Source organism: Chaetodon trifascialis, chromosome 10 (assembly GCF_039877785.1).
Source record: "Chaetodon trifascialis isolate fChaTrf1 chromosome 10, fChaTrf1.hap1, whole genome shotgun sequence".
Lineage (NCBI taxonomy): Eukaryota > Metazoa > Chordata > Actinopteri > Chaetodontiformes > Chaetodontidae > Chaetodon > Chaetodon trifascialis.
Genome location: NC_092065.1, coordinates 14,160,215 through 14,183,449, shown reverse-complemented (window position 1 = coordinate 14,183,449; position 23,235 = coordinate 14,160,215). Strand labels below are relative to the sequence as shown.

The window sequence follows — 23,235 nt, the reverse complement described above, 5'->3', positions numbered from 1 at the left end:
AAACCTTTTGTGTTGGATAAAAACTAAATGCATTTGACATTTTTCGACATGGGACTCAGATTCCAAAAGCACTCACTTCTCCAAGGAAGTCATTGGAGGAGGATCTGTCATAGTCCCACACTGTCACCTCCAGCGTCTTTTTCTTTAACTGGATAGAAAGAGTGAAGAAGAGGAGAGAGGGGCACAGATTATAATGACAGGTCTTGTGTGCCTATGTACGTGTGTGGGAGAGAAATGTGTATGCGTGAGGCTGCCTGTGTTTGTGTGTGGGTGGATGGAGGAAGAATGATAGAAAACAGCTTAGGCACACTGTATGTGCATGAATGAATGCAAACCTGCAATTTCTTGTAATTAGCAAGGAAATGAAGAGTTACATTAGGTTTGGTTATTTACAATTTATATCTACGCATGTGTGCATATACTTATGAATGGGGGGGGGGGGCAGCAGCTTTTTAAGGCTGCTCCAGCCAGTCAGGAGATGCGATTAACAGAAGGCAGCCCCAGAGGAGCCAATGAATCCTCTCTCTTTACAGAAGGCCTCTACTCTCTGACCACTAAAGCTACCGCGTCTGCACTCATCCCTCAGAGCTGTAATTACTGTCTGGGTAGTGTCTCTGTCACAAATAACACATGCTCCTTGAAGAAACAGACACCCAGGAACACAAGCATCCATCTACACAGTTAACACTTACACAGCGACAGACGAGCACACAGACACATGATTAGAAAGTTTCTAGCACTCTTTTTGCGAAAATGTCACGCAGTTAGGCTGTCTGTGTCGAGACTGTGTGAGAGCTGAAATGATGGTTGTTAACTTTAGTCTTGGGAGTGCTGATAAGAGGTTGCACAGGGATGCTGAGAACAGCTTGGGGGACGAGACATGAGGACAGAATCCTAAGTATAAAGCATCCACTTCACCCAAAATGGCCCACAGCACATACAGTAACTGTAACTGCACAAGCAAGACAAGAGTGAAAGTTTGTGTGTGTGTGTGTGTGTGTGTGTGTGTGTGTGTGTGTGTGTGTGTGTGTGTGTGTGTGTGTGTGTGTGTGTGTGTGTGATTTCCATTCTGCACAGTACCTGCTCTAAATGAATGTTCTTGTAGATGACAGTCTGGTTCCATTCTGGGTTCATGGTCTTCTGGGCATACCTGGTCCTTCTCTTGTTATCAGCACTGATAAGTCATGATATTCAGAATGATTGGTTGTCAGTCAGAAATTAAAAATTCTCTTCCCCTGCCTGGTCCCATGGCAAACATTCACCAAACTGTGATGCACTCAATAAATGTGGACTGAATTGATGCTTGTAAACTAGTCAGTCTCCTGTTGTGGAGACATCAGAAAAAAAGTATTTAACTGTCTTGTTTGCTTTTACAAAAAATACTTCAGATAAAAGCTGATAAGAGTTAAAAGTGAGAGGCATAGAGAGAAAAAAGCAATGATAGGAGTGTTCTTAAACACCATGAAATACAGCAGATAATTGGACAAACAACAAAGGCCACAACAAAAGGATGGAAAACCACTTCGGAGACATAATTCACAGAAAGAGACCAACAAAAAGCAAAGATCAGCACCACACTACCTTGCATTCTGGACAACCATGACTTGGCTGAGGGAGTCCAGAAGAGGAAGAGGAGGGCAGATATCACAAACAAGAAAAGCAAAAACACAAAAAACAGTCAGAGAAGCCCTGAGAGCTCAAAGAAAAGGCAGTAAAGGATAAAGAGATGAGGCAATCAATGCTCTCTGCAGGGTGTATCACTGTTTTTGTGCCCGAGCAGTATACGTGACTAAAGACCAAAAAAAAAAAAAAAAAAAAAACCCCTCACAGTGATTACAACTGGTTCATGGGTGAATGACTAATTCACTATTCTGAGCTGTTGTCGAGATACTGTGGCTGTGCACTTTACAGCTAATGTCATAGAAACACATTTCAAAATGCTCTTCAAATGAAGCAGCAGGAGAGCAAAAGTGCTCTCATACGGACCTTTCGTTTCTAACCTATACAGCGTGGAGGTAGAGATGGTGTATAGTCTCGTAAACAGGTCTGATGGGGTCATTATCCAAGAGCAGATACTGTTACAGAGCAGATAACGTCTGTATCGATCCTTTCTCTTGCTATTCACTGGCTCTTTGGAAGACAGTGGAACAGACAGGGTTAGAAGAGGAAGCCTAGGATATAATACTACAGGATAATACTAAAACACTCACTTCTGTCAAAAGTGGACAGAGTAAGAAACAGCTTATTTCAGTATACCGTAGAATATGTTTGCACACATGCAGGCTGTCTACAACCCGCTAATTTGACGCATTATATGGCAACAGATCTCTCACAGCTTTGTATAAAGTCTAACACCCATTAATTGATTCATAGAGATTGGGTCACATTACACTACAAATGACTGCCTCATGCCATCATGTCCAGTCTCATTCTCTCATTCAAACTCAAGTAGTTAGTCAGTTCCATACAGCACAATCAATACAAAGTCAGAAAGAAAGAGGGGGAGAGAAAACAAGACAGACACAGAAGCAGAAAGGGAGACACAGACCAGACATTTGGGAAGACTCAAACAAACTCAGAGCTCACCCTCTTCCTGGTAAGAGGTAAACCTTGACAAAAGGGTCAGAGTAGCTGTCGTTGTCCCTCGGGGCCAGGTTTCTTGCCTGCAGGACGTGGACGATCAGGTTTCCTAGGTTCCTGTCATAGTTGATCTGGAGCTGAGGGAAAAGAGTGGAGGGGAGGCTGTGTGAGAATGATCAAACTATAGCGACAGAAAAAAATAAGTCTCTTGTAGTTTTTGTGTTTTCATACCTGAATTTCTCCTGTGATGGCATGAGGTAGCTTCATTGCCTCTGTTGGCTGCAAAAAAGTAGGGAAGAACATAAAATGGGTGTAAAAGAATTGTTTCTTCATTAGTCAAATAGATGCAGAAAATGCTGACGGTCTTGACCTGAGCCACAAAGACAAGTTCATATCAGACTTAAGCCATTAGCCTGGGATTAGGGTTGCAGTAAAATTTGCTTTGACTTCTCTCTTGATATATTGTCACTTTACAGATGAATGGGTGGTCCTTGTAGAAAAGGTGCCGAGTAAAGATTTCTCACTGGATCTATGAGCCTCAGGAGAGATTTGACTATCTGAGCTGTGTAATTGACTGGAAAAGTCCTCCAGTGAAGTTTGAGAAGGTTAATCAATTATTTGAAGTGCTTAGACATTAATAGAAATAGCCTATTTTACTATCGACAATCTACCCATATATTTATATTCTCTGTTCCATATTTGATATCATTTGTGTTACATAATGCATCCTCTTTTCCCTGTCAGTGTGGCATGGCTTAGACACATTTAAACGCACACCCAGGGTCATGCACTGCACCACACAATTTTCTTGTTCCACTGTAATTGGCCTGTCACTCTCGGATGAACACTGTCACGCCATTTGACCTTCACATGTAACCTCCCCTTTGTAATAGTGTGTGATGCAATGTTAATGGATGTGCATGATGGATCACACACGGTTCCACAGACTGCAGTTTAAATCAGATTCATACTATTATTCATTCAGAATAGATATATATTTTACACAATGTATCAACCACTGACTTATGAATCAGTTGTTTACTACGTTCCTTCTTGTCATCACATTGTGAACTGAACTCTTCACAGCTGAGGAGCATGTCTGAGATGAGCTTGCAGAAAGCATGCTAACAAGTCCGCTACCTTGTGTCGTTGTTTCTTGTTTATGGCAGGGGATGCAGGCTGGCCGGGGCTTGGTACCCCACTGGAGGCAGCTGATCCAGTGCCTGAGTGGAGGAGGGCAGAGCGCTCCAGTGCAGAGAGTACCCCCAAACCCCCAGGCCCAACCCCTGTTCCAGCAATACCAGGACCCTGCTGCTGGGACACCTTCTGCAGTTCTGCGGCCAACTGCTTAGGGTCCACACCAGGGGAACGCTGCCCACCTACTAAGACAAGTATGTATAGTAATGCATTTTGTGTTTATCTGAAATAGGTACACAGATACATGCATGCATGCAGACATATCAACAAATCCTTGTACATACCAGCCTTAAGCTGGACATGGTGCTCCAGGGCTTGTGGGTGCTCAGGGTCAGACAGCATATTAAGGTCGCTGTTTGGATCCATACAGGAAATTTATAATGGAATATCAACCAGTGTATCTTAGCAGTAATCAGTCGTACAGTGATATTTGTCAGACGGAGGGGTGTGGAATGAAGAGAGGGGAAAGGAGGGAGGAGAGAAGGTGTACATGGGTGCACGGTTACCATATTGAGACTAAAGATGTAGGAGTTTCAGTGGGACAGAGGGGTAAATGATGACAGATGCAACTCACAGTCTCACACAGAGCTCCGCCTCTGCACATGGTTGGCCCATGATGCACTGCACTTCTTCATAAGTCTTTGCTGTCAGAGGGACTCCGTTCCACTCCAACACCTGCATTCCTGTGGTGTGATAAAGGCAAACAAGCAGATTCAGAGACAAAAGGGTGTTGTCAATTCCAGACAATATGTTACAGCCTGTGGCGAACTCATTTCACCCTGTCTCTACATATGAAACATGACTCAGTCTGGATAATGCAGCTCACATGCTCACATAGCAGATGTGATACTTCAATTTGTAGCACACCTGGAGGAAAATTTTACTAATCTAATTTTCAATTTGGCTTTTGTGTTGAGTTTGACACTGCATCATTCTAGCACACACAACACAGCACCATGAAACCAGGGTGTTGCACACAATCTTATTTGTATTTGGTGAAAGAACAGTATATCAGAGGTGAAAGAAGTGAGACAACACAACACACTTCAAAATGCAATAATAAAATGTGTACATTAATGAGATAATATACAAAAATCAGCACACAGCAAACTCAACCCAAGGCCAGAGCTGTACGAGACCGACTTACACAACTGAAAACTGGTCTTCAGATTCGACTTCTGCTTACCAAGCAACTCACCAGCTGCTGTGACAATAAAGGCTTGAATTAATATTTCCGCGTCCTTCTGCCGAGCCAGTACTCATTAGATTAATCCCTCTTCTCTCTATATATAATTCACCTTATCCTCCCCCACTTTATTTCTCCTTGCACCTGAAGGCATGTTCCACTGCCATTCTCTTTCAGTGAAGCACAAACATCACATTTGGATAGATACAATTCAGCACATGCTCGAAAGTAATCATTGCCAGTCTGACCATGATTTGTATTTCTTTGATATTAACTATAATGCCATGGTCTTACCTTTTTGATTGCATCATTTTCAAACAACAGCAACAACAAAAAGAATGAAATACATCAGACCAGATACAGAAGAGGAAATCCATAAGGTGATCTGTCTCTCACCCCCTCCCTTGTGCAATAGCAAAGTCATGGCAGTGCCTATGGTGTTACTCCCATTGAAGAGAGACACTACAACTCTGTCCTAAAAATATCCTCAAATTGTGGGAACTACCATTAATATTCAGGCTCTTCTCTGTCAAAACATTTAGCATTAGAAGATCAATCATTAGAAAATTGTAATAACTTTAAGTACAAATAGAGATTTGTACATTCATACAGATGAATATTGTGTATGTGTGTTTGTTGGTGCCTGACTTTGTGTATTTGTGTGTCTATAACAATGCTAAATATAGCCTAATGACTAACATAGCCCAGTGCTGTGGAGGGTGAGTTGACAGGCTTTTTCTGTGTTTGGATGTGATGTGTCAGGGAATGAGACGTGACAGACCGCAACACAGAAGGCTGCGGCAGCCTCTCACATCTCCATCTGGAATTCAGTGATTCAGGCATTTTTACTGAAGGCTTACATGTCTCTAGAATTGATAATAGCTTAAAGATTTGCATTTACAACATTAATCTATCTATTTTCTTTACTTTTTTCCTTAATATTCCAAACTTCCCCCAAAAATTAAATATAAGATACTCACTGAGCATATAAAAAGTAAACAGTACCACTTCCTTTTCTCATTGTCATCTTACCCTCTACAACTTTTCCTGTTTGCTCTGCCACACCACCAGGGATAACCTTGGCAATATATGCTCCAATCTCTCCTCGGCTCCCTGGAATCTCCTTCCCACCCACCACACGGATGCCAAGACCATTCCCTGAGGGAAAAGCAAACATACAAATCCTAATTAGCAAAGCTGTGATCAACAATGGCTGTGTATGATATGTCTGCATGTTCTGTGTTTGCCTTACCTGACACACTGGTGTCCTTCAGGTCTCTCTTAAGCTTGATGCGAGTGTGAGGGAAGGCATAAGGGACCAGTTTCATCTGAGAGAGATTTCAAGGAATTTACAGCATGAAGAACATAGGTTTGCTTACAGAAAACATCTCAGTTTTGCATACTGAGAAAACAAAATAATGTGAAGCTGAATGTTGTTGGCTTGGATCTCACCTGTCGCCTGTCTGACATGTTTCCACTCTGCGGATGTCCTTCTCTTGGCTTATCAAACCAGTCTGTGTCCTCTCTCCTCAGGTGGTATGCTGGCCAGGGAGAGGTAGTGGTTAAAAGCCATGTACACATAAACACACACCTACTGTAACTATAGATAGCTTGATAAATCTCTACTTTACACATGATCATGACAGCTTGGGCAGAGATCAATCTTGCAATCAAGCTTTGAAAAAAATTTCTAGTATTCATCCCAAAGTTTGTCACACATCCATGTCCGTTTGCTCAAATGCAGGAAGATCTCTGATCTGTCCTGACTGGATAGGTGAAAGCAAAGAAGTATAAACTCTGTTCCACCTTATCCAGGCCGTCTGTGAGATCAAATGATCACTGCAAACACTGTATGAAGGATGAATAAATTTGAAGAGCATTTTAGGTTTGGCATGCCTTTGATACCATGCAATGCCTCTGAGTGTGAGGGCACTTTTTCATCCACATTTTCATAACTGTTTTATATGAAACATTGTTTTTGAAAGAAGCCCTGGGAAAATATGTATTATGATATTTAATCATTTTGGTTGAAACACCGTGGGGTGGAGTTGTCCCATTGTGTGTTTTTATAATCATCATCATCATCATCATCATCATCATTATAATAACTATGATAATTATAATGATCACAATGAACATAATATTAATCATAAACTTCATTTATACAGTATAGCTATTTTCAAATAGTTGTTTGCCCCATAGTTTTTCTTGATAACATAATTGAGGGGTGAAGTGGGAGAAATATCTACACAGTATCAAAATCACTGCATTCCACTGTAGCTTATGACCACACATATATAACCTCGAAATTGTGAAGTGGCACTGTACTATGTTAATGTATTTATGAAGTACTGTCAGTGCAGTGTGCTGTGAAAGCCCCCCCAAAGCTCATCAGACATCTAATACCTTTTAAGCATGATATGTAACATCTGAAAGATATTGGATGTCTTCCACCACATTTATTGCAAAGCTTGGAAAACTTTAAATATCTGAAGTAAAAAAAAATCTAAAGCCATGGTAACGAGGCAGGTTGATGGAAAATGTTCTACACTACATGTGTGACTCATCACTTTGGTGTTCAATGCACTTGTCACCAAGGATAGAATGTGCACGTCTGCTAAATGTCCCTTTGTATTATGAGTGATCTAATTCCACCAAGGAGATGCACCAGTGATGATGGAGAGCAGCAGCCTGATGACCATTTATGCTGAAGGTAAATGTTGCCTGTTATCTACATGTCACAGATTAAAGAGCACTTTCTTATCTTTCTTATCAGTATTTAGAATCATCTAGAATCAGTGGCAACATCGACCTTCAGAATTCTCTGAAATTAGGAGCAAATGACATATTTGCACTGAATAGGAATTCAAACATATTTTTGTGGTAACACTTATGCATGATCACACAAGATACACGTGATTTTTTGCAAAAGTGCATGAACATGAATACTGGAAATGGGTCTGATATGCTTACAGAACCACTGTGATGTGCAGCCATTCCAGAATGGAGTATAACTGAAGTCACTACAGTATATGACACATAAAAGATACCTAGTGTCATTATGATGGGGTTCATTCCAAAATGGATCTGACATGTCAACTACTAGAGATAAGCTTAATGACATGTATTGCACACTATTGTGATGTGGGTCATTCAAGAATGAGTCTGGTATGTTTACAAAAATCAACCAGAGAAGTGGATCATTCAGAACCATGATGTGGAGCATGGAGGCACACAGTCTCTATTGTAACTATATGGAAATTAAGATGCTGTCTCACCTTCTATATTCCAGTTTGGGCCTCCAGCTGGGGTACAAAGTTATATGTTTTTTTCAGAAATGTGTTCAACATATTGTTATTAATCTAACAAACTACATCAACTGTCTAGATTTGCATTGTGAGAAAACTACAGCACATGCACTGAAAGCAGTAGTCAATATAAGATGCATGCTTGAAATCACTGCAGGTCTGATATTACTACCCTCTCTGTTTGTAAATTTAAGCAGAAGCATTGTGAAAAGCAGATAAAATACATTTTAGGGAAAAAGCATCTATCAATTATCATATCACTGATCCATAGTATTACCATGAATGCAAGGGCGTTTATCTAGTACTGTAAGATACTCTACCGTGTCTGATACTTTCATGAAAGATTCTGGCATCATCTCTGTTCAAAGCCAGCATGGACTCACTTAGTGCTGTAATCAAGGCAGATGGACACTTTTACATGGGGGCAGGACAAATATCACCTTCATATCAAGAATTTATCCATACTAATCCCTCGTAAACGATCCAGAAACAATGCAAAACATATTTGTTACTGTTACGCATTGTAATAGTTATATGATAATTTATGTGGGTCACATTAAACCCTCTTAAATTAATCAGGCAGTGTTTTGCAAAAGTCATTAGTCTTTCATATTGTTTTAGCATTGTCTTAGTTTTCTTATTTCTTCTAAATGCATAACATACTGTACCCAATTAAATCTTATGAATAATGAACTAACTTTTCATATTGGATATTGATATCTACACAAATGGGTTTACCTAACCTAATGGAACACAACCAATCCCGCACTTAAAGAGATGGTGATTGTCAATATTGGCAGTCAATCAGTAGGGGACACAGAAGTCTCAGATAGCAGTGAGACATCCACGGCAACAACCATCAAGCACAAAATATTCACTTTATTAAGATGTAATTGGAAAATGGACGTATTGCACAACATGCAAGGATGTAAAATCAGATACAGAAAATTAAAGATATATGATAAAAACAAAGACATACAGTTAACACAACACAAATGAGACACAATAATATGATGTTAAATTTAATTTTCCAACTGTACACATAACTGCATGGTAGTCTTTGAGAGAAAGTCATTGCATTGCAGTACACATAATTCCTGCAAATTGGATTATTTTTAAATTGGTAGGTGTGTGTCACTGACTTGCCAGGAATTTTACAGAAGTACCCACCCAAAGCCAATGCCTAGCCTGCACCTCCAGGAACCATGATTCAGCAGTATTCTGTTAAACTCACTGCTGCAAATTGTTTTCCAAAATAGCTGAAAGGATGCGTTAGAAAAGAAAATAGACTTTTTTTCTGAGGCGATGGCCTACTTCTCACAAAGACACTATTTTATTCTGCAGATTGGTGGGGGAAGGGTTTGAAAAAGAGAAAATCCCTTGACAGTCTTTGTCATACCTTTGTCATGTTAGTCCTTTACTTCAGGTTTCTGCAGCTAAGATAGCTTCCACATGGTTTATACAGCATCTCAAACCTTTTACATTCCATTAACCAAACATTTCGAAATATGCATACTTAAGTCATATACTGAATAAGTTTACATGATTTTTGTTTATGAGGCACTTCACATGTTAGAAGATAGTTAAATATTACACTGTTCTGTTTAAACGTGACTTTTGTTATGTACAAATGACTTACACATTACACATGTTAGGGCTCAAAACACACAACTTTTATTTTGTATGTAATTTGTACTAAGTTTGTCTTGGTATCTCATATATTAAAAAAAAATACTCTGACATTCTTGCCCTGTAAATAGGTTTCCAAATAAATTCCCTTGTGTGCCATTATGTCCCAAAACCTATTTATGTAGGACTGAATTCCCAACAACTGTGCTATATCTCAACCCTGTCTCCTTGAAAATACAATTATATAAAACTAATTTGCATTAATAATTATATTGTCCTGACAAACATAATTGCTGTCTGGATTATGTTAGAGTGAATGAAACACTATATTTTATGTAATGCACTGGAGTAGCAGGGTTGTGTTTGGGTGGATGGTTTGTATACATAGTACAGGACTGTGACACCAGAATGAAAGGTTTGTATCCAGACTGTGTTTAGGCAGCAAAGCCACCTTGGTTAAGGTTATGGAAAGATTGTAATCAATTCTGACTTTTCTGTGTTAAAATTGACCATGATCTTACCTAAACATTAACTAATTGCTGTCACTGCCTAAACATAACCATAAAAACGGTGAGTAACTCTGTAGTCAGTACGAGTGGATAGTGCATTACAAGACTGCCTATTTAGGTGGAAGACAAATGAAATATGTTGTCATAGATCATACATTCAGTATCAACATTTTTGTTACTTTCCAGGTAGGTTAATTAAAGACATTTCCTCACTATGTTGATACAAGACGGAATTCAGTCGGCATCACATTACATTTGCTATTCTTAATTAGTTTTACATAAAAATAATTTCTTGGAGACAGGGCTGTATGTCTACCATGCATTCACTGAATGTGTCCAGTGTAGCTACTTGATATGTTTAGGGTGACTGTAAAATATGTATTGGTCAGATTTTCAACAAATGATGGGCTCTCACTTCAAATAAATCAGCCATAATGTGGATAACATGAATGAAGTTCAAGCCCAGAGTTGTTGTGCATAGTAATCATGCTACCACTGAGTTTTTAAAAGTAAGGATGATCATTTGAATATGAAGGAGTAAAGCCATTGTGGAAAACAAAAGACAAAGCATGCCAATGAAATCACAGAACAAACTTGGATAGAACTGATTAGTGACATACATAAACTCAGGTCATCATCAGAGTATTATGTATCGGTGAGGAAGAGTTTCAAAAGAAACGAAATAACATGCAAACATCTAATGTGACATTTACCATGACAGAGGGAAATATAGTAATGAACAACCAAAAACAATTATCTGGAGAACTGATTGTTGAAGAACCAGTTAATGCACAAAGTCAGTAAGACCACTCAGCATTAGCATGCATGACAAGCAGATCCACACAGTCAAGTTGTTGTAAAAGTCTCAGGCTCCATTTACCTTCACTATCAGACATGGCACCTTGCAAGTCATCCATGATGAATGCGATGTCTCGATCATAGCCACGTGTCCGAGATTCCTCCCTCATATGCTGCTGTACCTCTGGAAGGGAATGGCTAGACCCAAATTGGTCCCTGGAGTCAGCAGAAATGGGAGGGAGAGGTCCAGCGGAGGCTCTAGCCATACCCATAGGCTGCCCCACTGGGCTCAGAGGACTCTCTTCCTCAGAGTTCTGAGCCACAATGGGGATGCGGCCCCGACTTTGGCTGATTGGTAAACTGGTAGGCTTTGCTCTGGCCACCCCAGGGGCAAACGCTGCATCCAGAACCTCTCCTTCTGTTTTAAGTCTAAGTGAGGAGCTGGATAGGTCCCGTTTGATAGATAGATCCAAGCCATAGACTGAAGAGGGACGTGAAGAGGGACGTGATGAGGGTCGGGAACGGGTGCCACTTGGGTAGGTGCCATCATCCTGGGCAGTGGCCCTGATAGCAGATCCCAGTCCAAGGGACGGCCCAAGATTTAGAGAACCAGCTAGGTTGGCCCCCAGGGAGGAGCCCAAGTATTTTTGCTGCTCTGACAAGTTCTTTCTTAGCCCAAATGTAATCTCATCCTGAAGCAACCTAGCCGTGGCAGCCAGATTGGTCACAGAGGAGGCCCCAGATCCCATGTAGCTTGCAAAGTCAGGCTCCAGGTCCCTACTCTCCTGAATTGGGGAAAATTTAGTGATGGCTTTTGGGTCTATTAGGGCCTTTTTGTTCTTCATCTGTTTCTGGTAAAGTACAGCTGCTGGGAGTTGCTTTGCAGCCTGTTTTTCAAGGGTGAGCCTGCCAATGCTATATTTTTCTCCTTTAGGGAAGTGGCGAAAACTGCTATCACTTGGGAGATACTGGGGCAGGCCCAGCCCTGTTAAGTGTTCTAGTCCCTCAGTTCCTCGCCTGAACTCCTGCTTAATCTGCTGCTTCAGTAGCTTCAGCTCATATGGCTCCTCCATAGTGTCATCTTCTCCTTTACTATAAGCCTGAAGCCGAGATGAGCCTAAAAAATCTGCCACCTAAAAGGGAACAATGATATGCCACACATTTAGCATTTTCTCTGCAGTAACGTGAATTAAACTCTGAGAATAACAAATACGTTTTATGTGTGTTACATATATCTCAAGAATAAGTCACTAATAACACATAGTAAACACAGATGCAGCTAGACTGATTGTGTCCATTATGTCTACATTTGTTTGTAACTGTTTCTTATTAATAGGGTTTGAATGAGGTATGTTGTACAGGTCTACTGTCTTCCAAATTTATGTCTATTTTGACAAATGCAAAGTGTGCAAGGGCTGAACCTTAAGGAACAAATGAATACTTTCATAGACACTGACATCTATTTGGCCAATACACATGCTATATTACAGGCTATAACAGTTGCATGACTGGAATAAAAAAATCAGTTTTGCAATGTTCTGAAATTTTGTATGTGATGGATTAATGAAACAGCAACCTAAAGAACAAATTAAAATAAATACATACATGAGGAGATGAGCTAAGTAAAATACTGTAGCAGTACAATATTTACCTCTGCTGTGCGCCTGACTTCTGCTGCCCTGAGTAATCTGTCTGTCTTGGACAACTCCTTATCGGGCAGGTTGAATCCAGAACCCAAGCCAGTGTTGCTCAGCCCGGTTGAGGCTTTAGTGAGTTCCCCTATGTCCTCTATCAGCACGTAGTTCCTAGCATTGTGGTGATCAATATCGGCATAAAAAGAATCAGCAGAAATGCTTGACATGGGACTAGAGGCCATGCTCCTTTCCTCTAGCCCTAGTCTCAAGTCCAAGTTGCTATACTTGCCCCCCAGGTGAGCGACACCATAGCCACTTTCTGTGGAGGTTGGCACAATGAGCAGAGGCTGGTTTCGCATCACTTCATAGTTGGTGGTGATCTTAGGTTCTAAATCAGACAGGGTGGTTTGACGCTGCTTCCCCTGCTGCAAAAGCAGAGCATGTTGATAGCTGCTTGGTTGAGCCTGGGAGAGGGACAGGGTTGGGTAAGGAGACACCTGTTGGTGGTAAAGGGACTGCTGCTGATACAGGTTTTGTTGGGTGTAGTGGCTGGTGGTTTGGGTCTGGGGAACATACTGGGCGTAATGAGAGTAGGGACTAGTTAGTGTGTTGTACTGGGAATCAGCTTCTGTCTGTGGGGGTATGAATTGGTCAAATTCCGACTGGGGAGCTGTCCGTGGTCGCTCCAGGCCATCACCCCTGGCCTCTCTGATGTTGCTGACCTCACTGTCTGACATGTAGTCTCTTTCCTCAGCCACCCCCTGGAGATAGGCCCGCTCTCTCTTCTCTCTCTCCTTCAGCAAAGCTTCCTTACGCCGGTTGATGCCCATCTCCAGGTACCTATGAAAAAAGGGTACATATTCTTTTACAATTTTTGCACTAACAACTCTTTTGTAATGTTCTGGGTTCTCACACATTAGTACCTTTTACTATGTGTGAGTGTGGAGAGGTCTCACTGAGTGATGTCAAGGCAGCCTTTTAGCCAATAAGCTATCAAGGTAAGAGGGGAATCATGCAGATGAATTAGGAATAATGATTGCATGAGAGGAATGAATGCAATCAATTTACAACATATTATCTGGTTACTAGCATAATTTATTTAACTAACGGTGTAGGGACATCTGAACAAAAGTGCAAGCCTATATGCTGAATTGTGTTGATGTTAAATTGGCTGTATCTCACCGCAGCTTGGCGTCAATCTCCTTTTCCTCTTCATCTAGTTCAGCCTGTTTCTTGCGAAGCTTAGAAGATTCTCTCTCCACCAGATCAAGCTCCTTGTCAATGTCCTGCAGGATCTTTGCCCGGGCCATTGTTGTACTGCGGGCAAGACGACGACGAGCGGAGTTGGTACTGTAGCCTGACCGTCCTGTCAGAGAATCATCTTCAGGAGGGGGGTCTGGTAGTGTGCGCTTTACCTTCTTACCTGTACCAGAGGGAGAGCCTCGAGCCTAGAACACAAAAACAAATCAGAAATCTGTCACTCATTGAGTGAGGATAGAAAACAGAATTATTGTTAGCAATAATGGTAAGACAGTTGTTTTTTTCCCATTTATATTTTGCTATGACTTACAGAATAGCTGTCCGCATAGTATCCACCCATCCTGTCTTCTGTGGTAGGACTAAGGGATTTAGGATCAGATAGAGACTTCTGACCAGCCTTTAATATCCGAGGGCCAGAAGAAAATCTGGTTGGGTCAGCAGTCAACATTCTCTGTCCTCCAAGTGACTTTTCCGGGGACAGGGGGGAGACTGGATTGTAGAAGACTTTAGACTTAGAAGGGACATCTGTTGTCAAGTGACTGCTGTAGCCCACCTCAATAGGTGTATGCCTTCTGTCTGAGTCTGTCTGACAGCTCAGACTGCCACCTCTCTGAGAGTTCTCTGGAGCTGAGATATGCTTGATGATTTCTACCTTAGTGTCCATCTGAACATGGGGCCGTTTGATAGTTCCAGAGTGGTCAGTCTGGACAGATATCTCAGCCACTGTTTGGATAGCAATGCTAGACACCTTGGTGCCATGTTTCCCATCACTGCTATGTTTTCGAGAGCGTCGTCGAGCTTTTGTGGGAGCATCCCATTCATCTTGATCCTCATCATCAGTCTGAGCTGAGCTATCAATATTTCTCTTATTCTTCTTTCTCCTTCCTACATGCTGCTTCTCTGCCGAATCTTCATCATCTGTCTGCACTCCACTATCAATTATTTTTTTCCCTGTGTCCTGATCAGCTTGAAGCTTCTTCACTAAATTAAGCTGGTCCTGACTTTCATCAAACTGTGTCCCAATAGATGGAATAGCAGACTCATCTTTCACAGGCCAGTACTGGCCACTGTCCCCTACTCCCGCATATTTAGCATCTAGAAGGTTCCCTGTGGTACCAGTGCTACCATAGTGCTCATCTAGCTGGCGCTGGAGTTGGAGTTGGAGTTGTTGGATTTGCTGCAACTGCTCTTTCTGCTGGGCATAGGTCTCCTGTTGGGCCACCATGTGCGCATGGTGCTCTTCCTCTTGCTGTAGGAGAAGCTGCTGTTTCAGAGCCTGGAGCTCCTCAAGCTCCCTTTGGACCATTAGCTGCTCCTGTTCACGGTAACGCTGGATCTCCTGCCTCTCCCACTCCAACTCCTCAGCAAGACATAGCTGCTTAAGCTTTTCTAGCTCTAGAAACTCCCTTTCCATCTGATACTGGGCCATCTTGGTGTTGTCTAAGCCAGGGAAAATTGGGGAGGAGGCTAAGGCATCCAGAGAGGCAGCAATTGCTTCCAAGGTAGTGTCTGAGTACATGTCTGGATAGCCAGTTATGATATCAGCCAAAGCAGTGGGTAGGAGCTCCTTAGGTATCCCTGTGTCAAAAGGAATTATCTGTCCTGGGTCTGTACTGGGAATGAAACCATATGGATGTGGCAATGACTGGATCTGGACTGTTGATGTAGGTGTTAGGGTAGTGCTAAAGATGGAGCCTGGTTGAGTTGTAATTGCATACGTGGATGGAACTGGGGCAGCAACAGAGGAGTAAACTATTCCATCTGAGGTTCTTAGGACACTATTTACACCAAACCCAGCTGCAGGGACCTCAGAGTATGGAGCAGTAGTCATCCCAGGGTAACCTCCAGTAGCCTTGCTAGTGTAGTCTAGGGCTTTACCTGCCACAGTAAAAGGTATAAGTAGATTTTACTTAATCAAATACATCAGAATTTCAGAAACAAACATACTGCACTATATATGAGTTTAGGGTCATGCAATTTGCATTTAAGAGTTGCATTGCACATGCATATCTGCAGTCATTTTGGCTAGCAAGAGGCAAAACCAAAATATTGAGGGAGCACACGCAGGCACACACATGCATCTGTATAAAGACAAAAGAAAACAAAAACAAACAGGTTTTAATATTCACTGAAATCATGCATATTAAATAGCAAAGCAAATGGAACAATTAAATGAAAGCATGGATTAATAAACACAAAACACCTATATATGTCTCCAGCAAGCAACTTATTGAACCTAAACAATATAACTTAAAGGGTAGAGGCACATCTTAAATCAATCCAGTGCAAGCCTATAATACAAGCATATAGAATAATAAGATAAATCCTGTAAATATTCATTAATACCCCCATACTCACCAGCAGAAAGTTTGGCAGCAGTGAGGTCTATAGCAGCATCCGAAGATCCATTGAGATAGTCATGGTCATTCTTGGGATCATAGGAGAACAGTCCTGCCTCTGTCAGGTTTGTCTCAGACATTGAGGCTTTTATACCATTTGTGCCTTTGATACCATACAGTCCAGTATTATCATATTGGTAGTGGTCATCTCTATAGCCAAAACGGTTGTCGGGTTGAGTTGTAACTGGGGGCTGTGTTCTGCAGCTTCCTGTAAATGGTAGCTTGTAAATGACATCGCAACACACACTCCTCCTTCCAGCTGTAAGATCCACTGGAGTCCCATCTTCCTCTACAACGGTGGTCACCACTCCTGGGCTTGTACCAGACAAAGCTACCAAAGCTCTCACTGGTCTATAGTTTGACAAATCCATGGCCCCTGTGGCCTCTAGAGAAAGGATAGTATCCCCATTGCTAAGAGTTGCTGGGGCTGAAATGATTGGCTTTTTGCCTCCTGTGGAGACTCCAAAAGAAAGATTAATGGGTATGTCTTGTGCTGTGGATGCTACAGCACTGACTACAGCATGGGAGTTCACAGGTCTGTATACAATCTGTGCTAGTGGTTCGAATGGTTTGTATGTGGTGAGAGGCAGAGGCAATGAAGTGACAGGGCCTTGCAAATCAAGTGGTTTCTCTGCTGGAGTGTTGTTATATGAGGCAATAGTTGCTGTACATGTGACTATTGTGATGCTGTCAGTGACAACAGACAGTGTGGTTGCAGGGGTGATCTCTGCACTAAGATTTACTATCTCAGGCTGAACTGCTGTGATTTGACGTCCACTAGAGTCACTTGAAATAGACTGTCGACATGACTCGGGTGGTGTCAGGTCCATGCCTTGTTCAGTCATCTTCATGCCAACCTTCATGGTACGCAAATCTATAACATCACCAGGGTAGATTATCTTCCCATTCTGTTTTGGCAGAGGTTGGACTTTAGCTATGTCTGGTTGAATTGTGATTGCTACACTGGATGCAGGGACCTGTGGAAGTCTTTCATGGACAACAGAAACAGTGGTCCTCTGGACCTCAGTGGTGACCACCTGAGTAACCAGGCTTGGCAGGCTTTCAGGAGGCTGGCCTGAGGTGGAAATTGAAGAAGAATACATGTGACTCATACTGGAGACAACCTTTTCTGGTCCTCGAATCTCTTGGCTCTCAATAGACTCCTGCTGAATTTTAGTGATTGTGACTGGAGCCACAGATACACCCTGTGGAATGTCTTGTGCAGTGGGTATTGAGGTTCTCCTGGTGTATGCCTCAGTAGTTATTATCTCCAGAGGGTGCTCATATTCCGCTGAATAGCTTAATACCTGTGGTCTTTGTTCTGTTGAAGGAATAGATCCTCTCCTGTAGGGGACTTGAACGGCCTGGGCATCAACAGAAATATCTCTTTCAGCTGGCATGTTTATTACCTGTGCCAATGGCAATGAGTGCTGCATGGTTATGGATTCTCTCCTGGTGGCAGCTTCACTTGTAACCACCCGTGTGGGAGTTTCATACTCTGCAGGACAGGTAAATATCTCACTTGTACTGTATGGTGTTGGCACCGTGGATGATATAGATGTGCTCCTGCTGTCAGTTTCTTCAGTTGTCAAAACTCCAACTGGCATCCCAGCCACTGCCTGAATCTGCATCACTGATGATGGTATTGAAGCTTTTCTTTGATCAACATCCTTTGTTATACTCTCTCTGGATTTTTCATGTTCAGGCTGCAATGCTATGACCTCCAATGGTGGTGTTGAATGTGACATGACAGAGGACGTATTTCCTCCATAGACTTGTGGAATATAAGTAACATGAGGGACTTCTGGCTGTACTGCCATTTCTTGAAGTGGCATTAATCTAAGTACTTCAGTTGCTGGGGTAACTTCAGCTACTACAGGTACAGGATGAGGCACTGGAAATACTGTTGCTACTCCTGGTACCCTAACAGCAGAGTCGGTTGTAATAATTTCTGTTGGTAATTCAAACTTTGTTGGGAGGGCCACAACTTCAGCTACAAGAGGTGGTTGCTGTGTGAATAGCTGCTCTGTCACCAAAGGCAGAACTTCAAAAGGCTGAATAGTTTGTGGTACTGATGGGAGTTCAGCAATGGTGAAAGTGTTGTTGAAACCTTCAATTACTGTAACTTGCTGTTGACCGGGAATTTGCTGACTCACTCCTGGTATAGACGATCTTACAACTGCCTCAGTGACAATGATATCAGTCAGCATTTCCTCTTCTTTTTGTAGCATTTCTATTTGAGTTTCAATCTGTGGGTGGAGAACAGTAGATGAGATTTTAGCTGGTCTCGCTTGGGGAACTAATGCATCTAAAGGTACCTCAGGCTCTAATGGTATAGTAACATTTGTCAGAGGCTGTAGTTGCACAGATACAGTTGGTATGGGGACATCAGGAACAAGTGCTTCGGCTGAAACCTCCGGTGGAACAGTTATGACCTCAGTGGCGAAGTCTGGATGCTGAGCAACAGATGCTCTTGCTGTGGCTTGGACTGTTAGTGGTTGAATAAGAATCTGTTGTTCTGTGGGCATTGTGATGACCTCAGACATTGCTTTGGGTGGTGGCAGTGGCTGAGTAATTGATTGTTGTTGCACATATGGTTTCTTAATTGGTAGAGGTACACTATGTGCTTGAATAGATGTGTCCTGGCCTGATGACACAGTAATGACATTGGCCACAGATGGTGGTTGCACTACAGAAGGCACAGAGTCCCTCCTGGCTTGCACTTTACCAGTTACTACCTCAGAGGATGTTACTTGCTCTACTGCCACATTTGGAGTTGTGGGTATTGGAGGTGGGTGCCTTACAGTGGGGACAGAGGCTCTCCGAACTGTAGCCTGTGCTGAGAATGCCTCAGTGGGTGTTTTCTGCTCTGAAGGTGTGGTCCGTACTCCTAATACTTTTGTAGATGGTATGGAGCTTCGTCTTACAGGTGCCTGGACTGTAATGCCCTCTGTTGGTGAGCCAGGTTCAGATGGAAGGGTTATCACAACATAGGTTTGCAAACATTTGGCATGTCTAGGAGACAAAGGTGACTTAGGAGATGTTGCACCCAACTTGGACTCTACAGGTTGTGTCAGGCTAAGTGACAGAGCATTTGGAGGTTCTTTGGTCCTAGGCAATGTTGCAGCTTTGGGGACCACAGGAAGAGGTGGCTTAATACTCTCTCCTGGCTTGTGGCTGAAAACCAGTCCTGCTGGAATTGATACAGGTTTAGGTGGTATGGGTGGAGGAGGCTTGGTGGTTTGACTAGGGCCCAGTGTTGCTGTAGCAATTGTCACTGCAGTGGAAACTGGTGGCTTTGGATAAACAGTTGGCTTAGGCAATGTAGTAGGTGCTGGTGGAGGTGTATCTGCCACAGGTATTTCTACAGCATCTATAACTTTTGTCACTGCTATAGGTTTAGGTCGAAGTGGTGGAGTTGAAGCCACTGGCACTGCTGACATCTTAGTGGGTAGTGAAGTTGTATCTGTGCTGGGAATGTGTGAAGCTGGGTGTGTGGCTATTTCACTACTTTGTGGCAGAGAAGGAGTGGAAGTAATTAGCATTTTATCTTGTGGGATTTGTCCAAGCAAAGATATGTTTTCCGCACTGGGCACTATGATGACTACATGCCCTTGTCTGGTTGGGGTCACCAATTGAGGTACAGCCACGCTATCTGGTTGTATTTCTTCCATTCTTGGCTGTATATCCACGACTACTGACTGCATTGGCTGGCCAGTCACTGTGGTTCCCATAGCTACAGTGGTGGTTACAGTAGGGCTGACACGCTGAACAGTCCTTATAAGTGGCAGCTCTGCATTAGGCTCAGGTAATGACACTGAAGTTGACCGAGGGGGAGGGGGGGGTGGGACCTTCTTTTTGACTATAGTAGTTGATGTTGGAGCTGGTGCATTCACCTGAGCTGTTGGAGCTTGAGCTGGGACTACTACTGGGTTCATAGATGGGATGGCTGGTTGTACAGGGACTGAGTGTACCACTTTGGCTTCGGCTTGAGATGGGGTAGTTATTAGTGCTGAGACTGGGTGAGGGGTTTGTGCACAGATTGGAGATGTAGTTGAAACCAAATCAGGCATCTGAACTATGACTGGCCCTGGGCAAGAGGCCAGACTGACAGAAGCAGAAACAACATGGGCTGAAGCTTGAGTGGAGACTGCAATAGGTGTAGCTGCAACTAGGATTGTAGGTTGAGCTGAAACGACAACAGGTGCTGGACTTGGTGCTGAGACCTGTATAACAGCTGGAGCCTCTATAGCCACCTGAGATGGAGATGAAACTAAGTCCGGCATTTGAACCACAACAGGTACAGGAGTAGACATCTCCACTACTGCTGGAGTTGGGGCTTCAGCTGCAGAAGCCATAACTTGAACTTCGGCAGTTGTTTGAGCTGACACCACATCTGGTATTGTAACTATAACTGTGGCTGAAGGGGGGCGACAGGCTGAGCCCCCAGTAGATGGTATCGCTGCAGTGCTGGTAGGTGATTGTGGCAAGATCTCTGGAGGTGATTGGGTTACAAATGAAGTTGGCGGTGTTGGTGTAGACAGTGGAGTTGAATCTGGTGAAACAGGTGTTTGAGCTTGGAATGAGGATGAAGATGTAGCATTAGAAGCCAAACTGGAATCTGGAGTGGCTGGTGAAGTTGGTGGTGACACTGGTGACACAGGAGAAGGTGTAGTGGTGAGTTCTGGGGCTGAAATTGGAGTTGGAATAGGTTTTGGCTCAGGAATTTCACAGACCACACAGATAGGCTCCATCTCAGCTGTTTCAGACAAAGGTGGGCTTATGATTGGATCTTCTTTAGTCTCAGAGTCATCACTGGGTGTAATGTCAGAGGAAATACCAACACCATACTCATCTGCAAGACTGTCATCCTCTTCCTCCCCAGATGAGCACTGGGTAATCTTGAGGTCTGGTATGGGGAACAATGCCTTTCTTAGCGCAGGATCTTGAGGAACCATAGGCCTAACAAAACCTATAGATCCACTAGGAATACTGGGAACAACAGTAACCTCAGTGCGCTTAGGAGGTTCAGAGGGGCGTGGTGGAGCTGGCCGTTTCTTTTTCTTCACTGGCACTTCACTGGAAGTTTCAGTGCCTGTAAGAGGCATATCAATTTGTGCAGTGACAGACATCTCTTCTGTGGGTATGGATACTGTGCAGGTCTCAGCAACCGAGGGAGGCCCAACGACTGAAGCACCCAATGAGGAAGATTCCATGGCTGTCTGGGCCTGTTGAAACTCTTGCTCTATCATTATCAGTTCTCTCTTTTTCTGCATCATCTCTTCATAAACCTCCTCTGGAGACCTGAGTTTTTTGAGAGATTCTGAACTAGTATCTTGCTTGAGCTCCTCCTCTTGAGAGTCACTCATCTTAATTTCAGACTCCTCAACTAGGGATTCATAAAGATAGTCCTCTATTGCCATTCCTCCATAGAGGGGCTCAATATCAGGTGGACTCTCCCCTGGAATAGCTTTTGTCTTCTGAATAATTTCCTCATACGCTTCTTCAGCGCTCTTCAATGATTTTGTTACAGTATCACTGTCTGTAAATTGATCAGAAGTGTATGGTATCACTGTTGGTGAAGGCTTACGTCCCCTCTGTACAACCCGACTAGCCTCTGGTTCTGATTCTATACTGGCAGAATACTCAGAGCCAGATGTTCTACTGGTTTCATCCATTACAGTGACCTGCCTCAGATCCTCTGTAGAGGACACATCTTCAGTTGGAGACAGTGGTTGGCCATGGGCCTTAAGTTCATCTTTGTCTTTTCTAGACTTCTCCTCCTCCCTCATCTTTTCATCCTCAGAGGAGTCTTCAATAGTAGGGAGAGGCTGGGTTGGTTGCCTGTGCTTACCTTTGCGATGCTGTTTGTCTCCACCGATTTTCCTGTGACTGGGGCTGCTATCACTGTCCTCCTCCAGAGATGAGGCTGATGTAGGGGAAGATCCTGGAGTAAAGCTAGATGCCTGAACACTAGATGATCCCTTTGACAGGGATTCTGTAATGCTCTCAACTTCTTCATCAGTGCTTTGCCTCTGTCTTATGACTGGGACAGCTTTCTTGAAAGTAGCACTGGGCATTGTTTCAGGAACTTCTTGAGTAATTGCAGCGTCAGTTTTCTGGAGGGCTTTTTCTCTGGCTGGACTGTCATATTTATCTGTTCTACTTATTCCAGGAAGTGATTTGGGTGTTACTGAAGCATTATCAAGCTCAGCTTCCTTGGTAGCTTCCTCTTTTGCCAAACTCTTTTCTTTTTCATCTTCTGAAAGAGACATTTCTTCTTCGTCACCCATGCCCATTATCTGCCTGCGGATGAACTCTTCATCTTCCATCACAGAGTCAGCACTTTCAGTTCTGATGTCCTCACTGCTGGATGAAATATTGCTCACCTTCAGCCTTCTCCTCTGGACTTTAGGTGAGGGTGAAGGCGTGAGCTCACTTTCACTGCTTTCATCCATTGCTTGGAAACTTAAGCGCCTTCTCTCAGCTTTAACCTCCTCTTTTGCTGGCATGGATGGATAGGTATCTATATTAGTTTTACTTGTATCACTAACCACCTGCCCCTCCTCCAGTTCCTGTGATATGGGTAAAATGTGGGGTTGATCTTCATCATGATCCTCTGCTTTAGATTCAGGTTTAGCAGCAGCTGCAGGGACATAATTTTCCTTGGTTTCATCTTGCTCCTAAAAATGTTAAAAAAAAAAAAAAAAAAGAAGAAGAAGAAGAAGAAAAGAA

General features: G+C 42.9%; 1 protein-coding gene across 1 annotated transcript in view; it reads right to left on the bottom strand.

Moving 5' to 3' along the window:
• Positions 1 to 23,235, bottom strand: part of pclob (piccolo presynaptic cytomatrix protein b) — a 58,089-nt gene that overhangs the window by 8,890 nt on the left and 25,964 nt on the right. Inside the window, exons 14-31 of the mRNA XM_070971920.1 lie at positions 16,460 to 23,183; positions 14,412 to 15,979; positions 14,024 to 14,289; positions 12,859 to 13,681; positions 11,290 to 12,340; positions 8,592 to 8,660; positions 8,242 to 8,268; positions 6,416 to 6,504; positions 6,216 to 6,291; positions 5,996 to 6,121; positions 4,352 to 4,460; positions 4,062 to 4,129; positions 3,721 to 3,962; positions 2,812 to 2,859; positions 2,587 to 2,717; positions 1,582 to 1,608; positions 1,081 to 1,174; positions 77 to 148 (exon numbers count right to left, since the gene is read on the bottom strand). Coding sequence (XP_070828021.1) covers positions 77 to 148; positions 1,081 to 1,174; positions 1,582 to 1,608; positions 2,587 to 2,717; positions 2,812 to 2,859; positions 3,721 to 3,962; positions 4,062 to 4,129; positions 4,352 to 4,460; positions 5,996 to 6,121; positions 6,216 to 6,291; positions 6,416 to 6,504; positions 8,242 to 8,268; positions 8,592 to 8,660; positions 11,290 to 12,340; positions 12,859 to 13,681; positions 14,024 to 14,289; positions 14,412 to 15,979; positions 16,460 to 23,183 — 11,610 coding nt within the window. The remainder of the gene's footprint in view (positions 1 to 76; positions 149 to 1,080; positions 1,175 to 1,581; positions 1,609 to 2,586; positions 2,718 to 2,811; positions 2,860 to 3,720; positions 3,963 to 4,061; positions 4,130 to 4,351; positions 4,461 to 5,995; positions 6,122 to 6,215; positions 6,292 to 6,415; positions 6,505 to 8,241; positions 8,269 to 8,591; positions 8,661 to 11,289; positions 12,341 to 12,858; positions 13,682 to 14,023; positions 14,290 to 14,411; positions 15,980 to 16,459; positions 23,184 to 23,235) is intronic.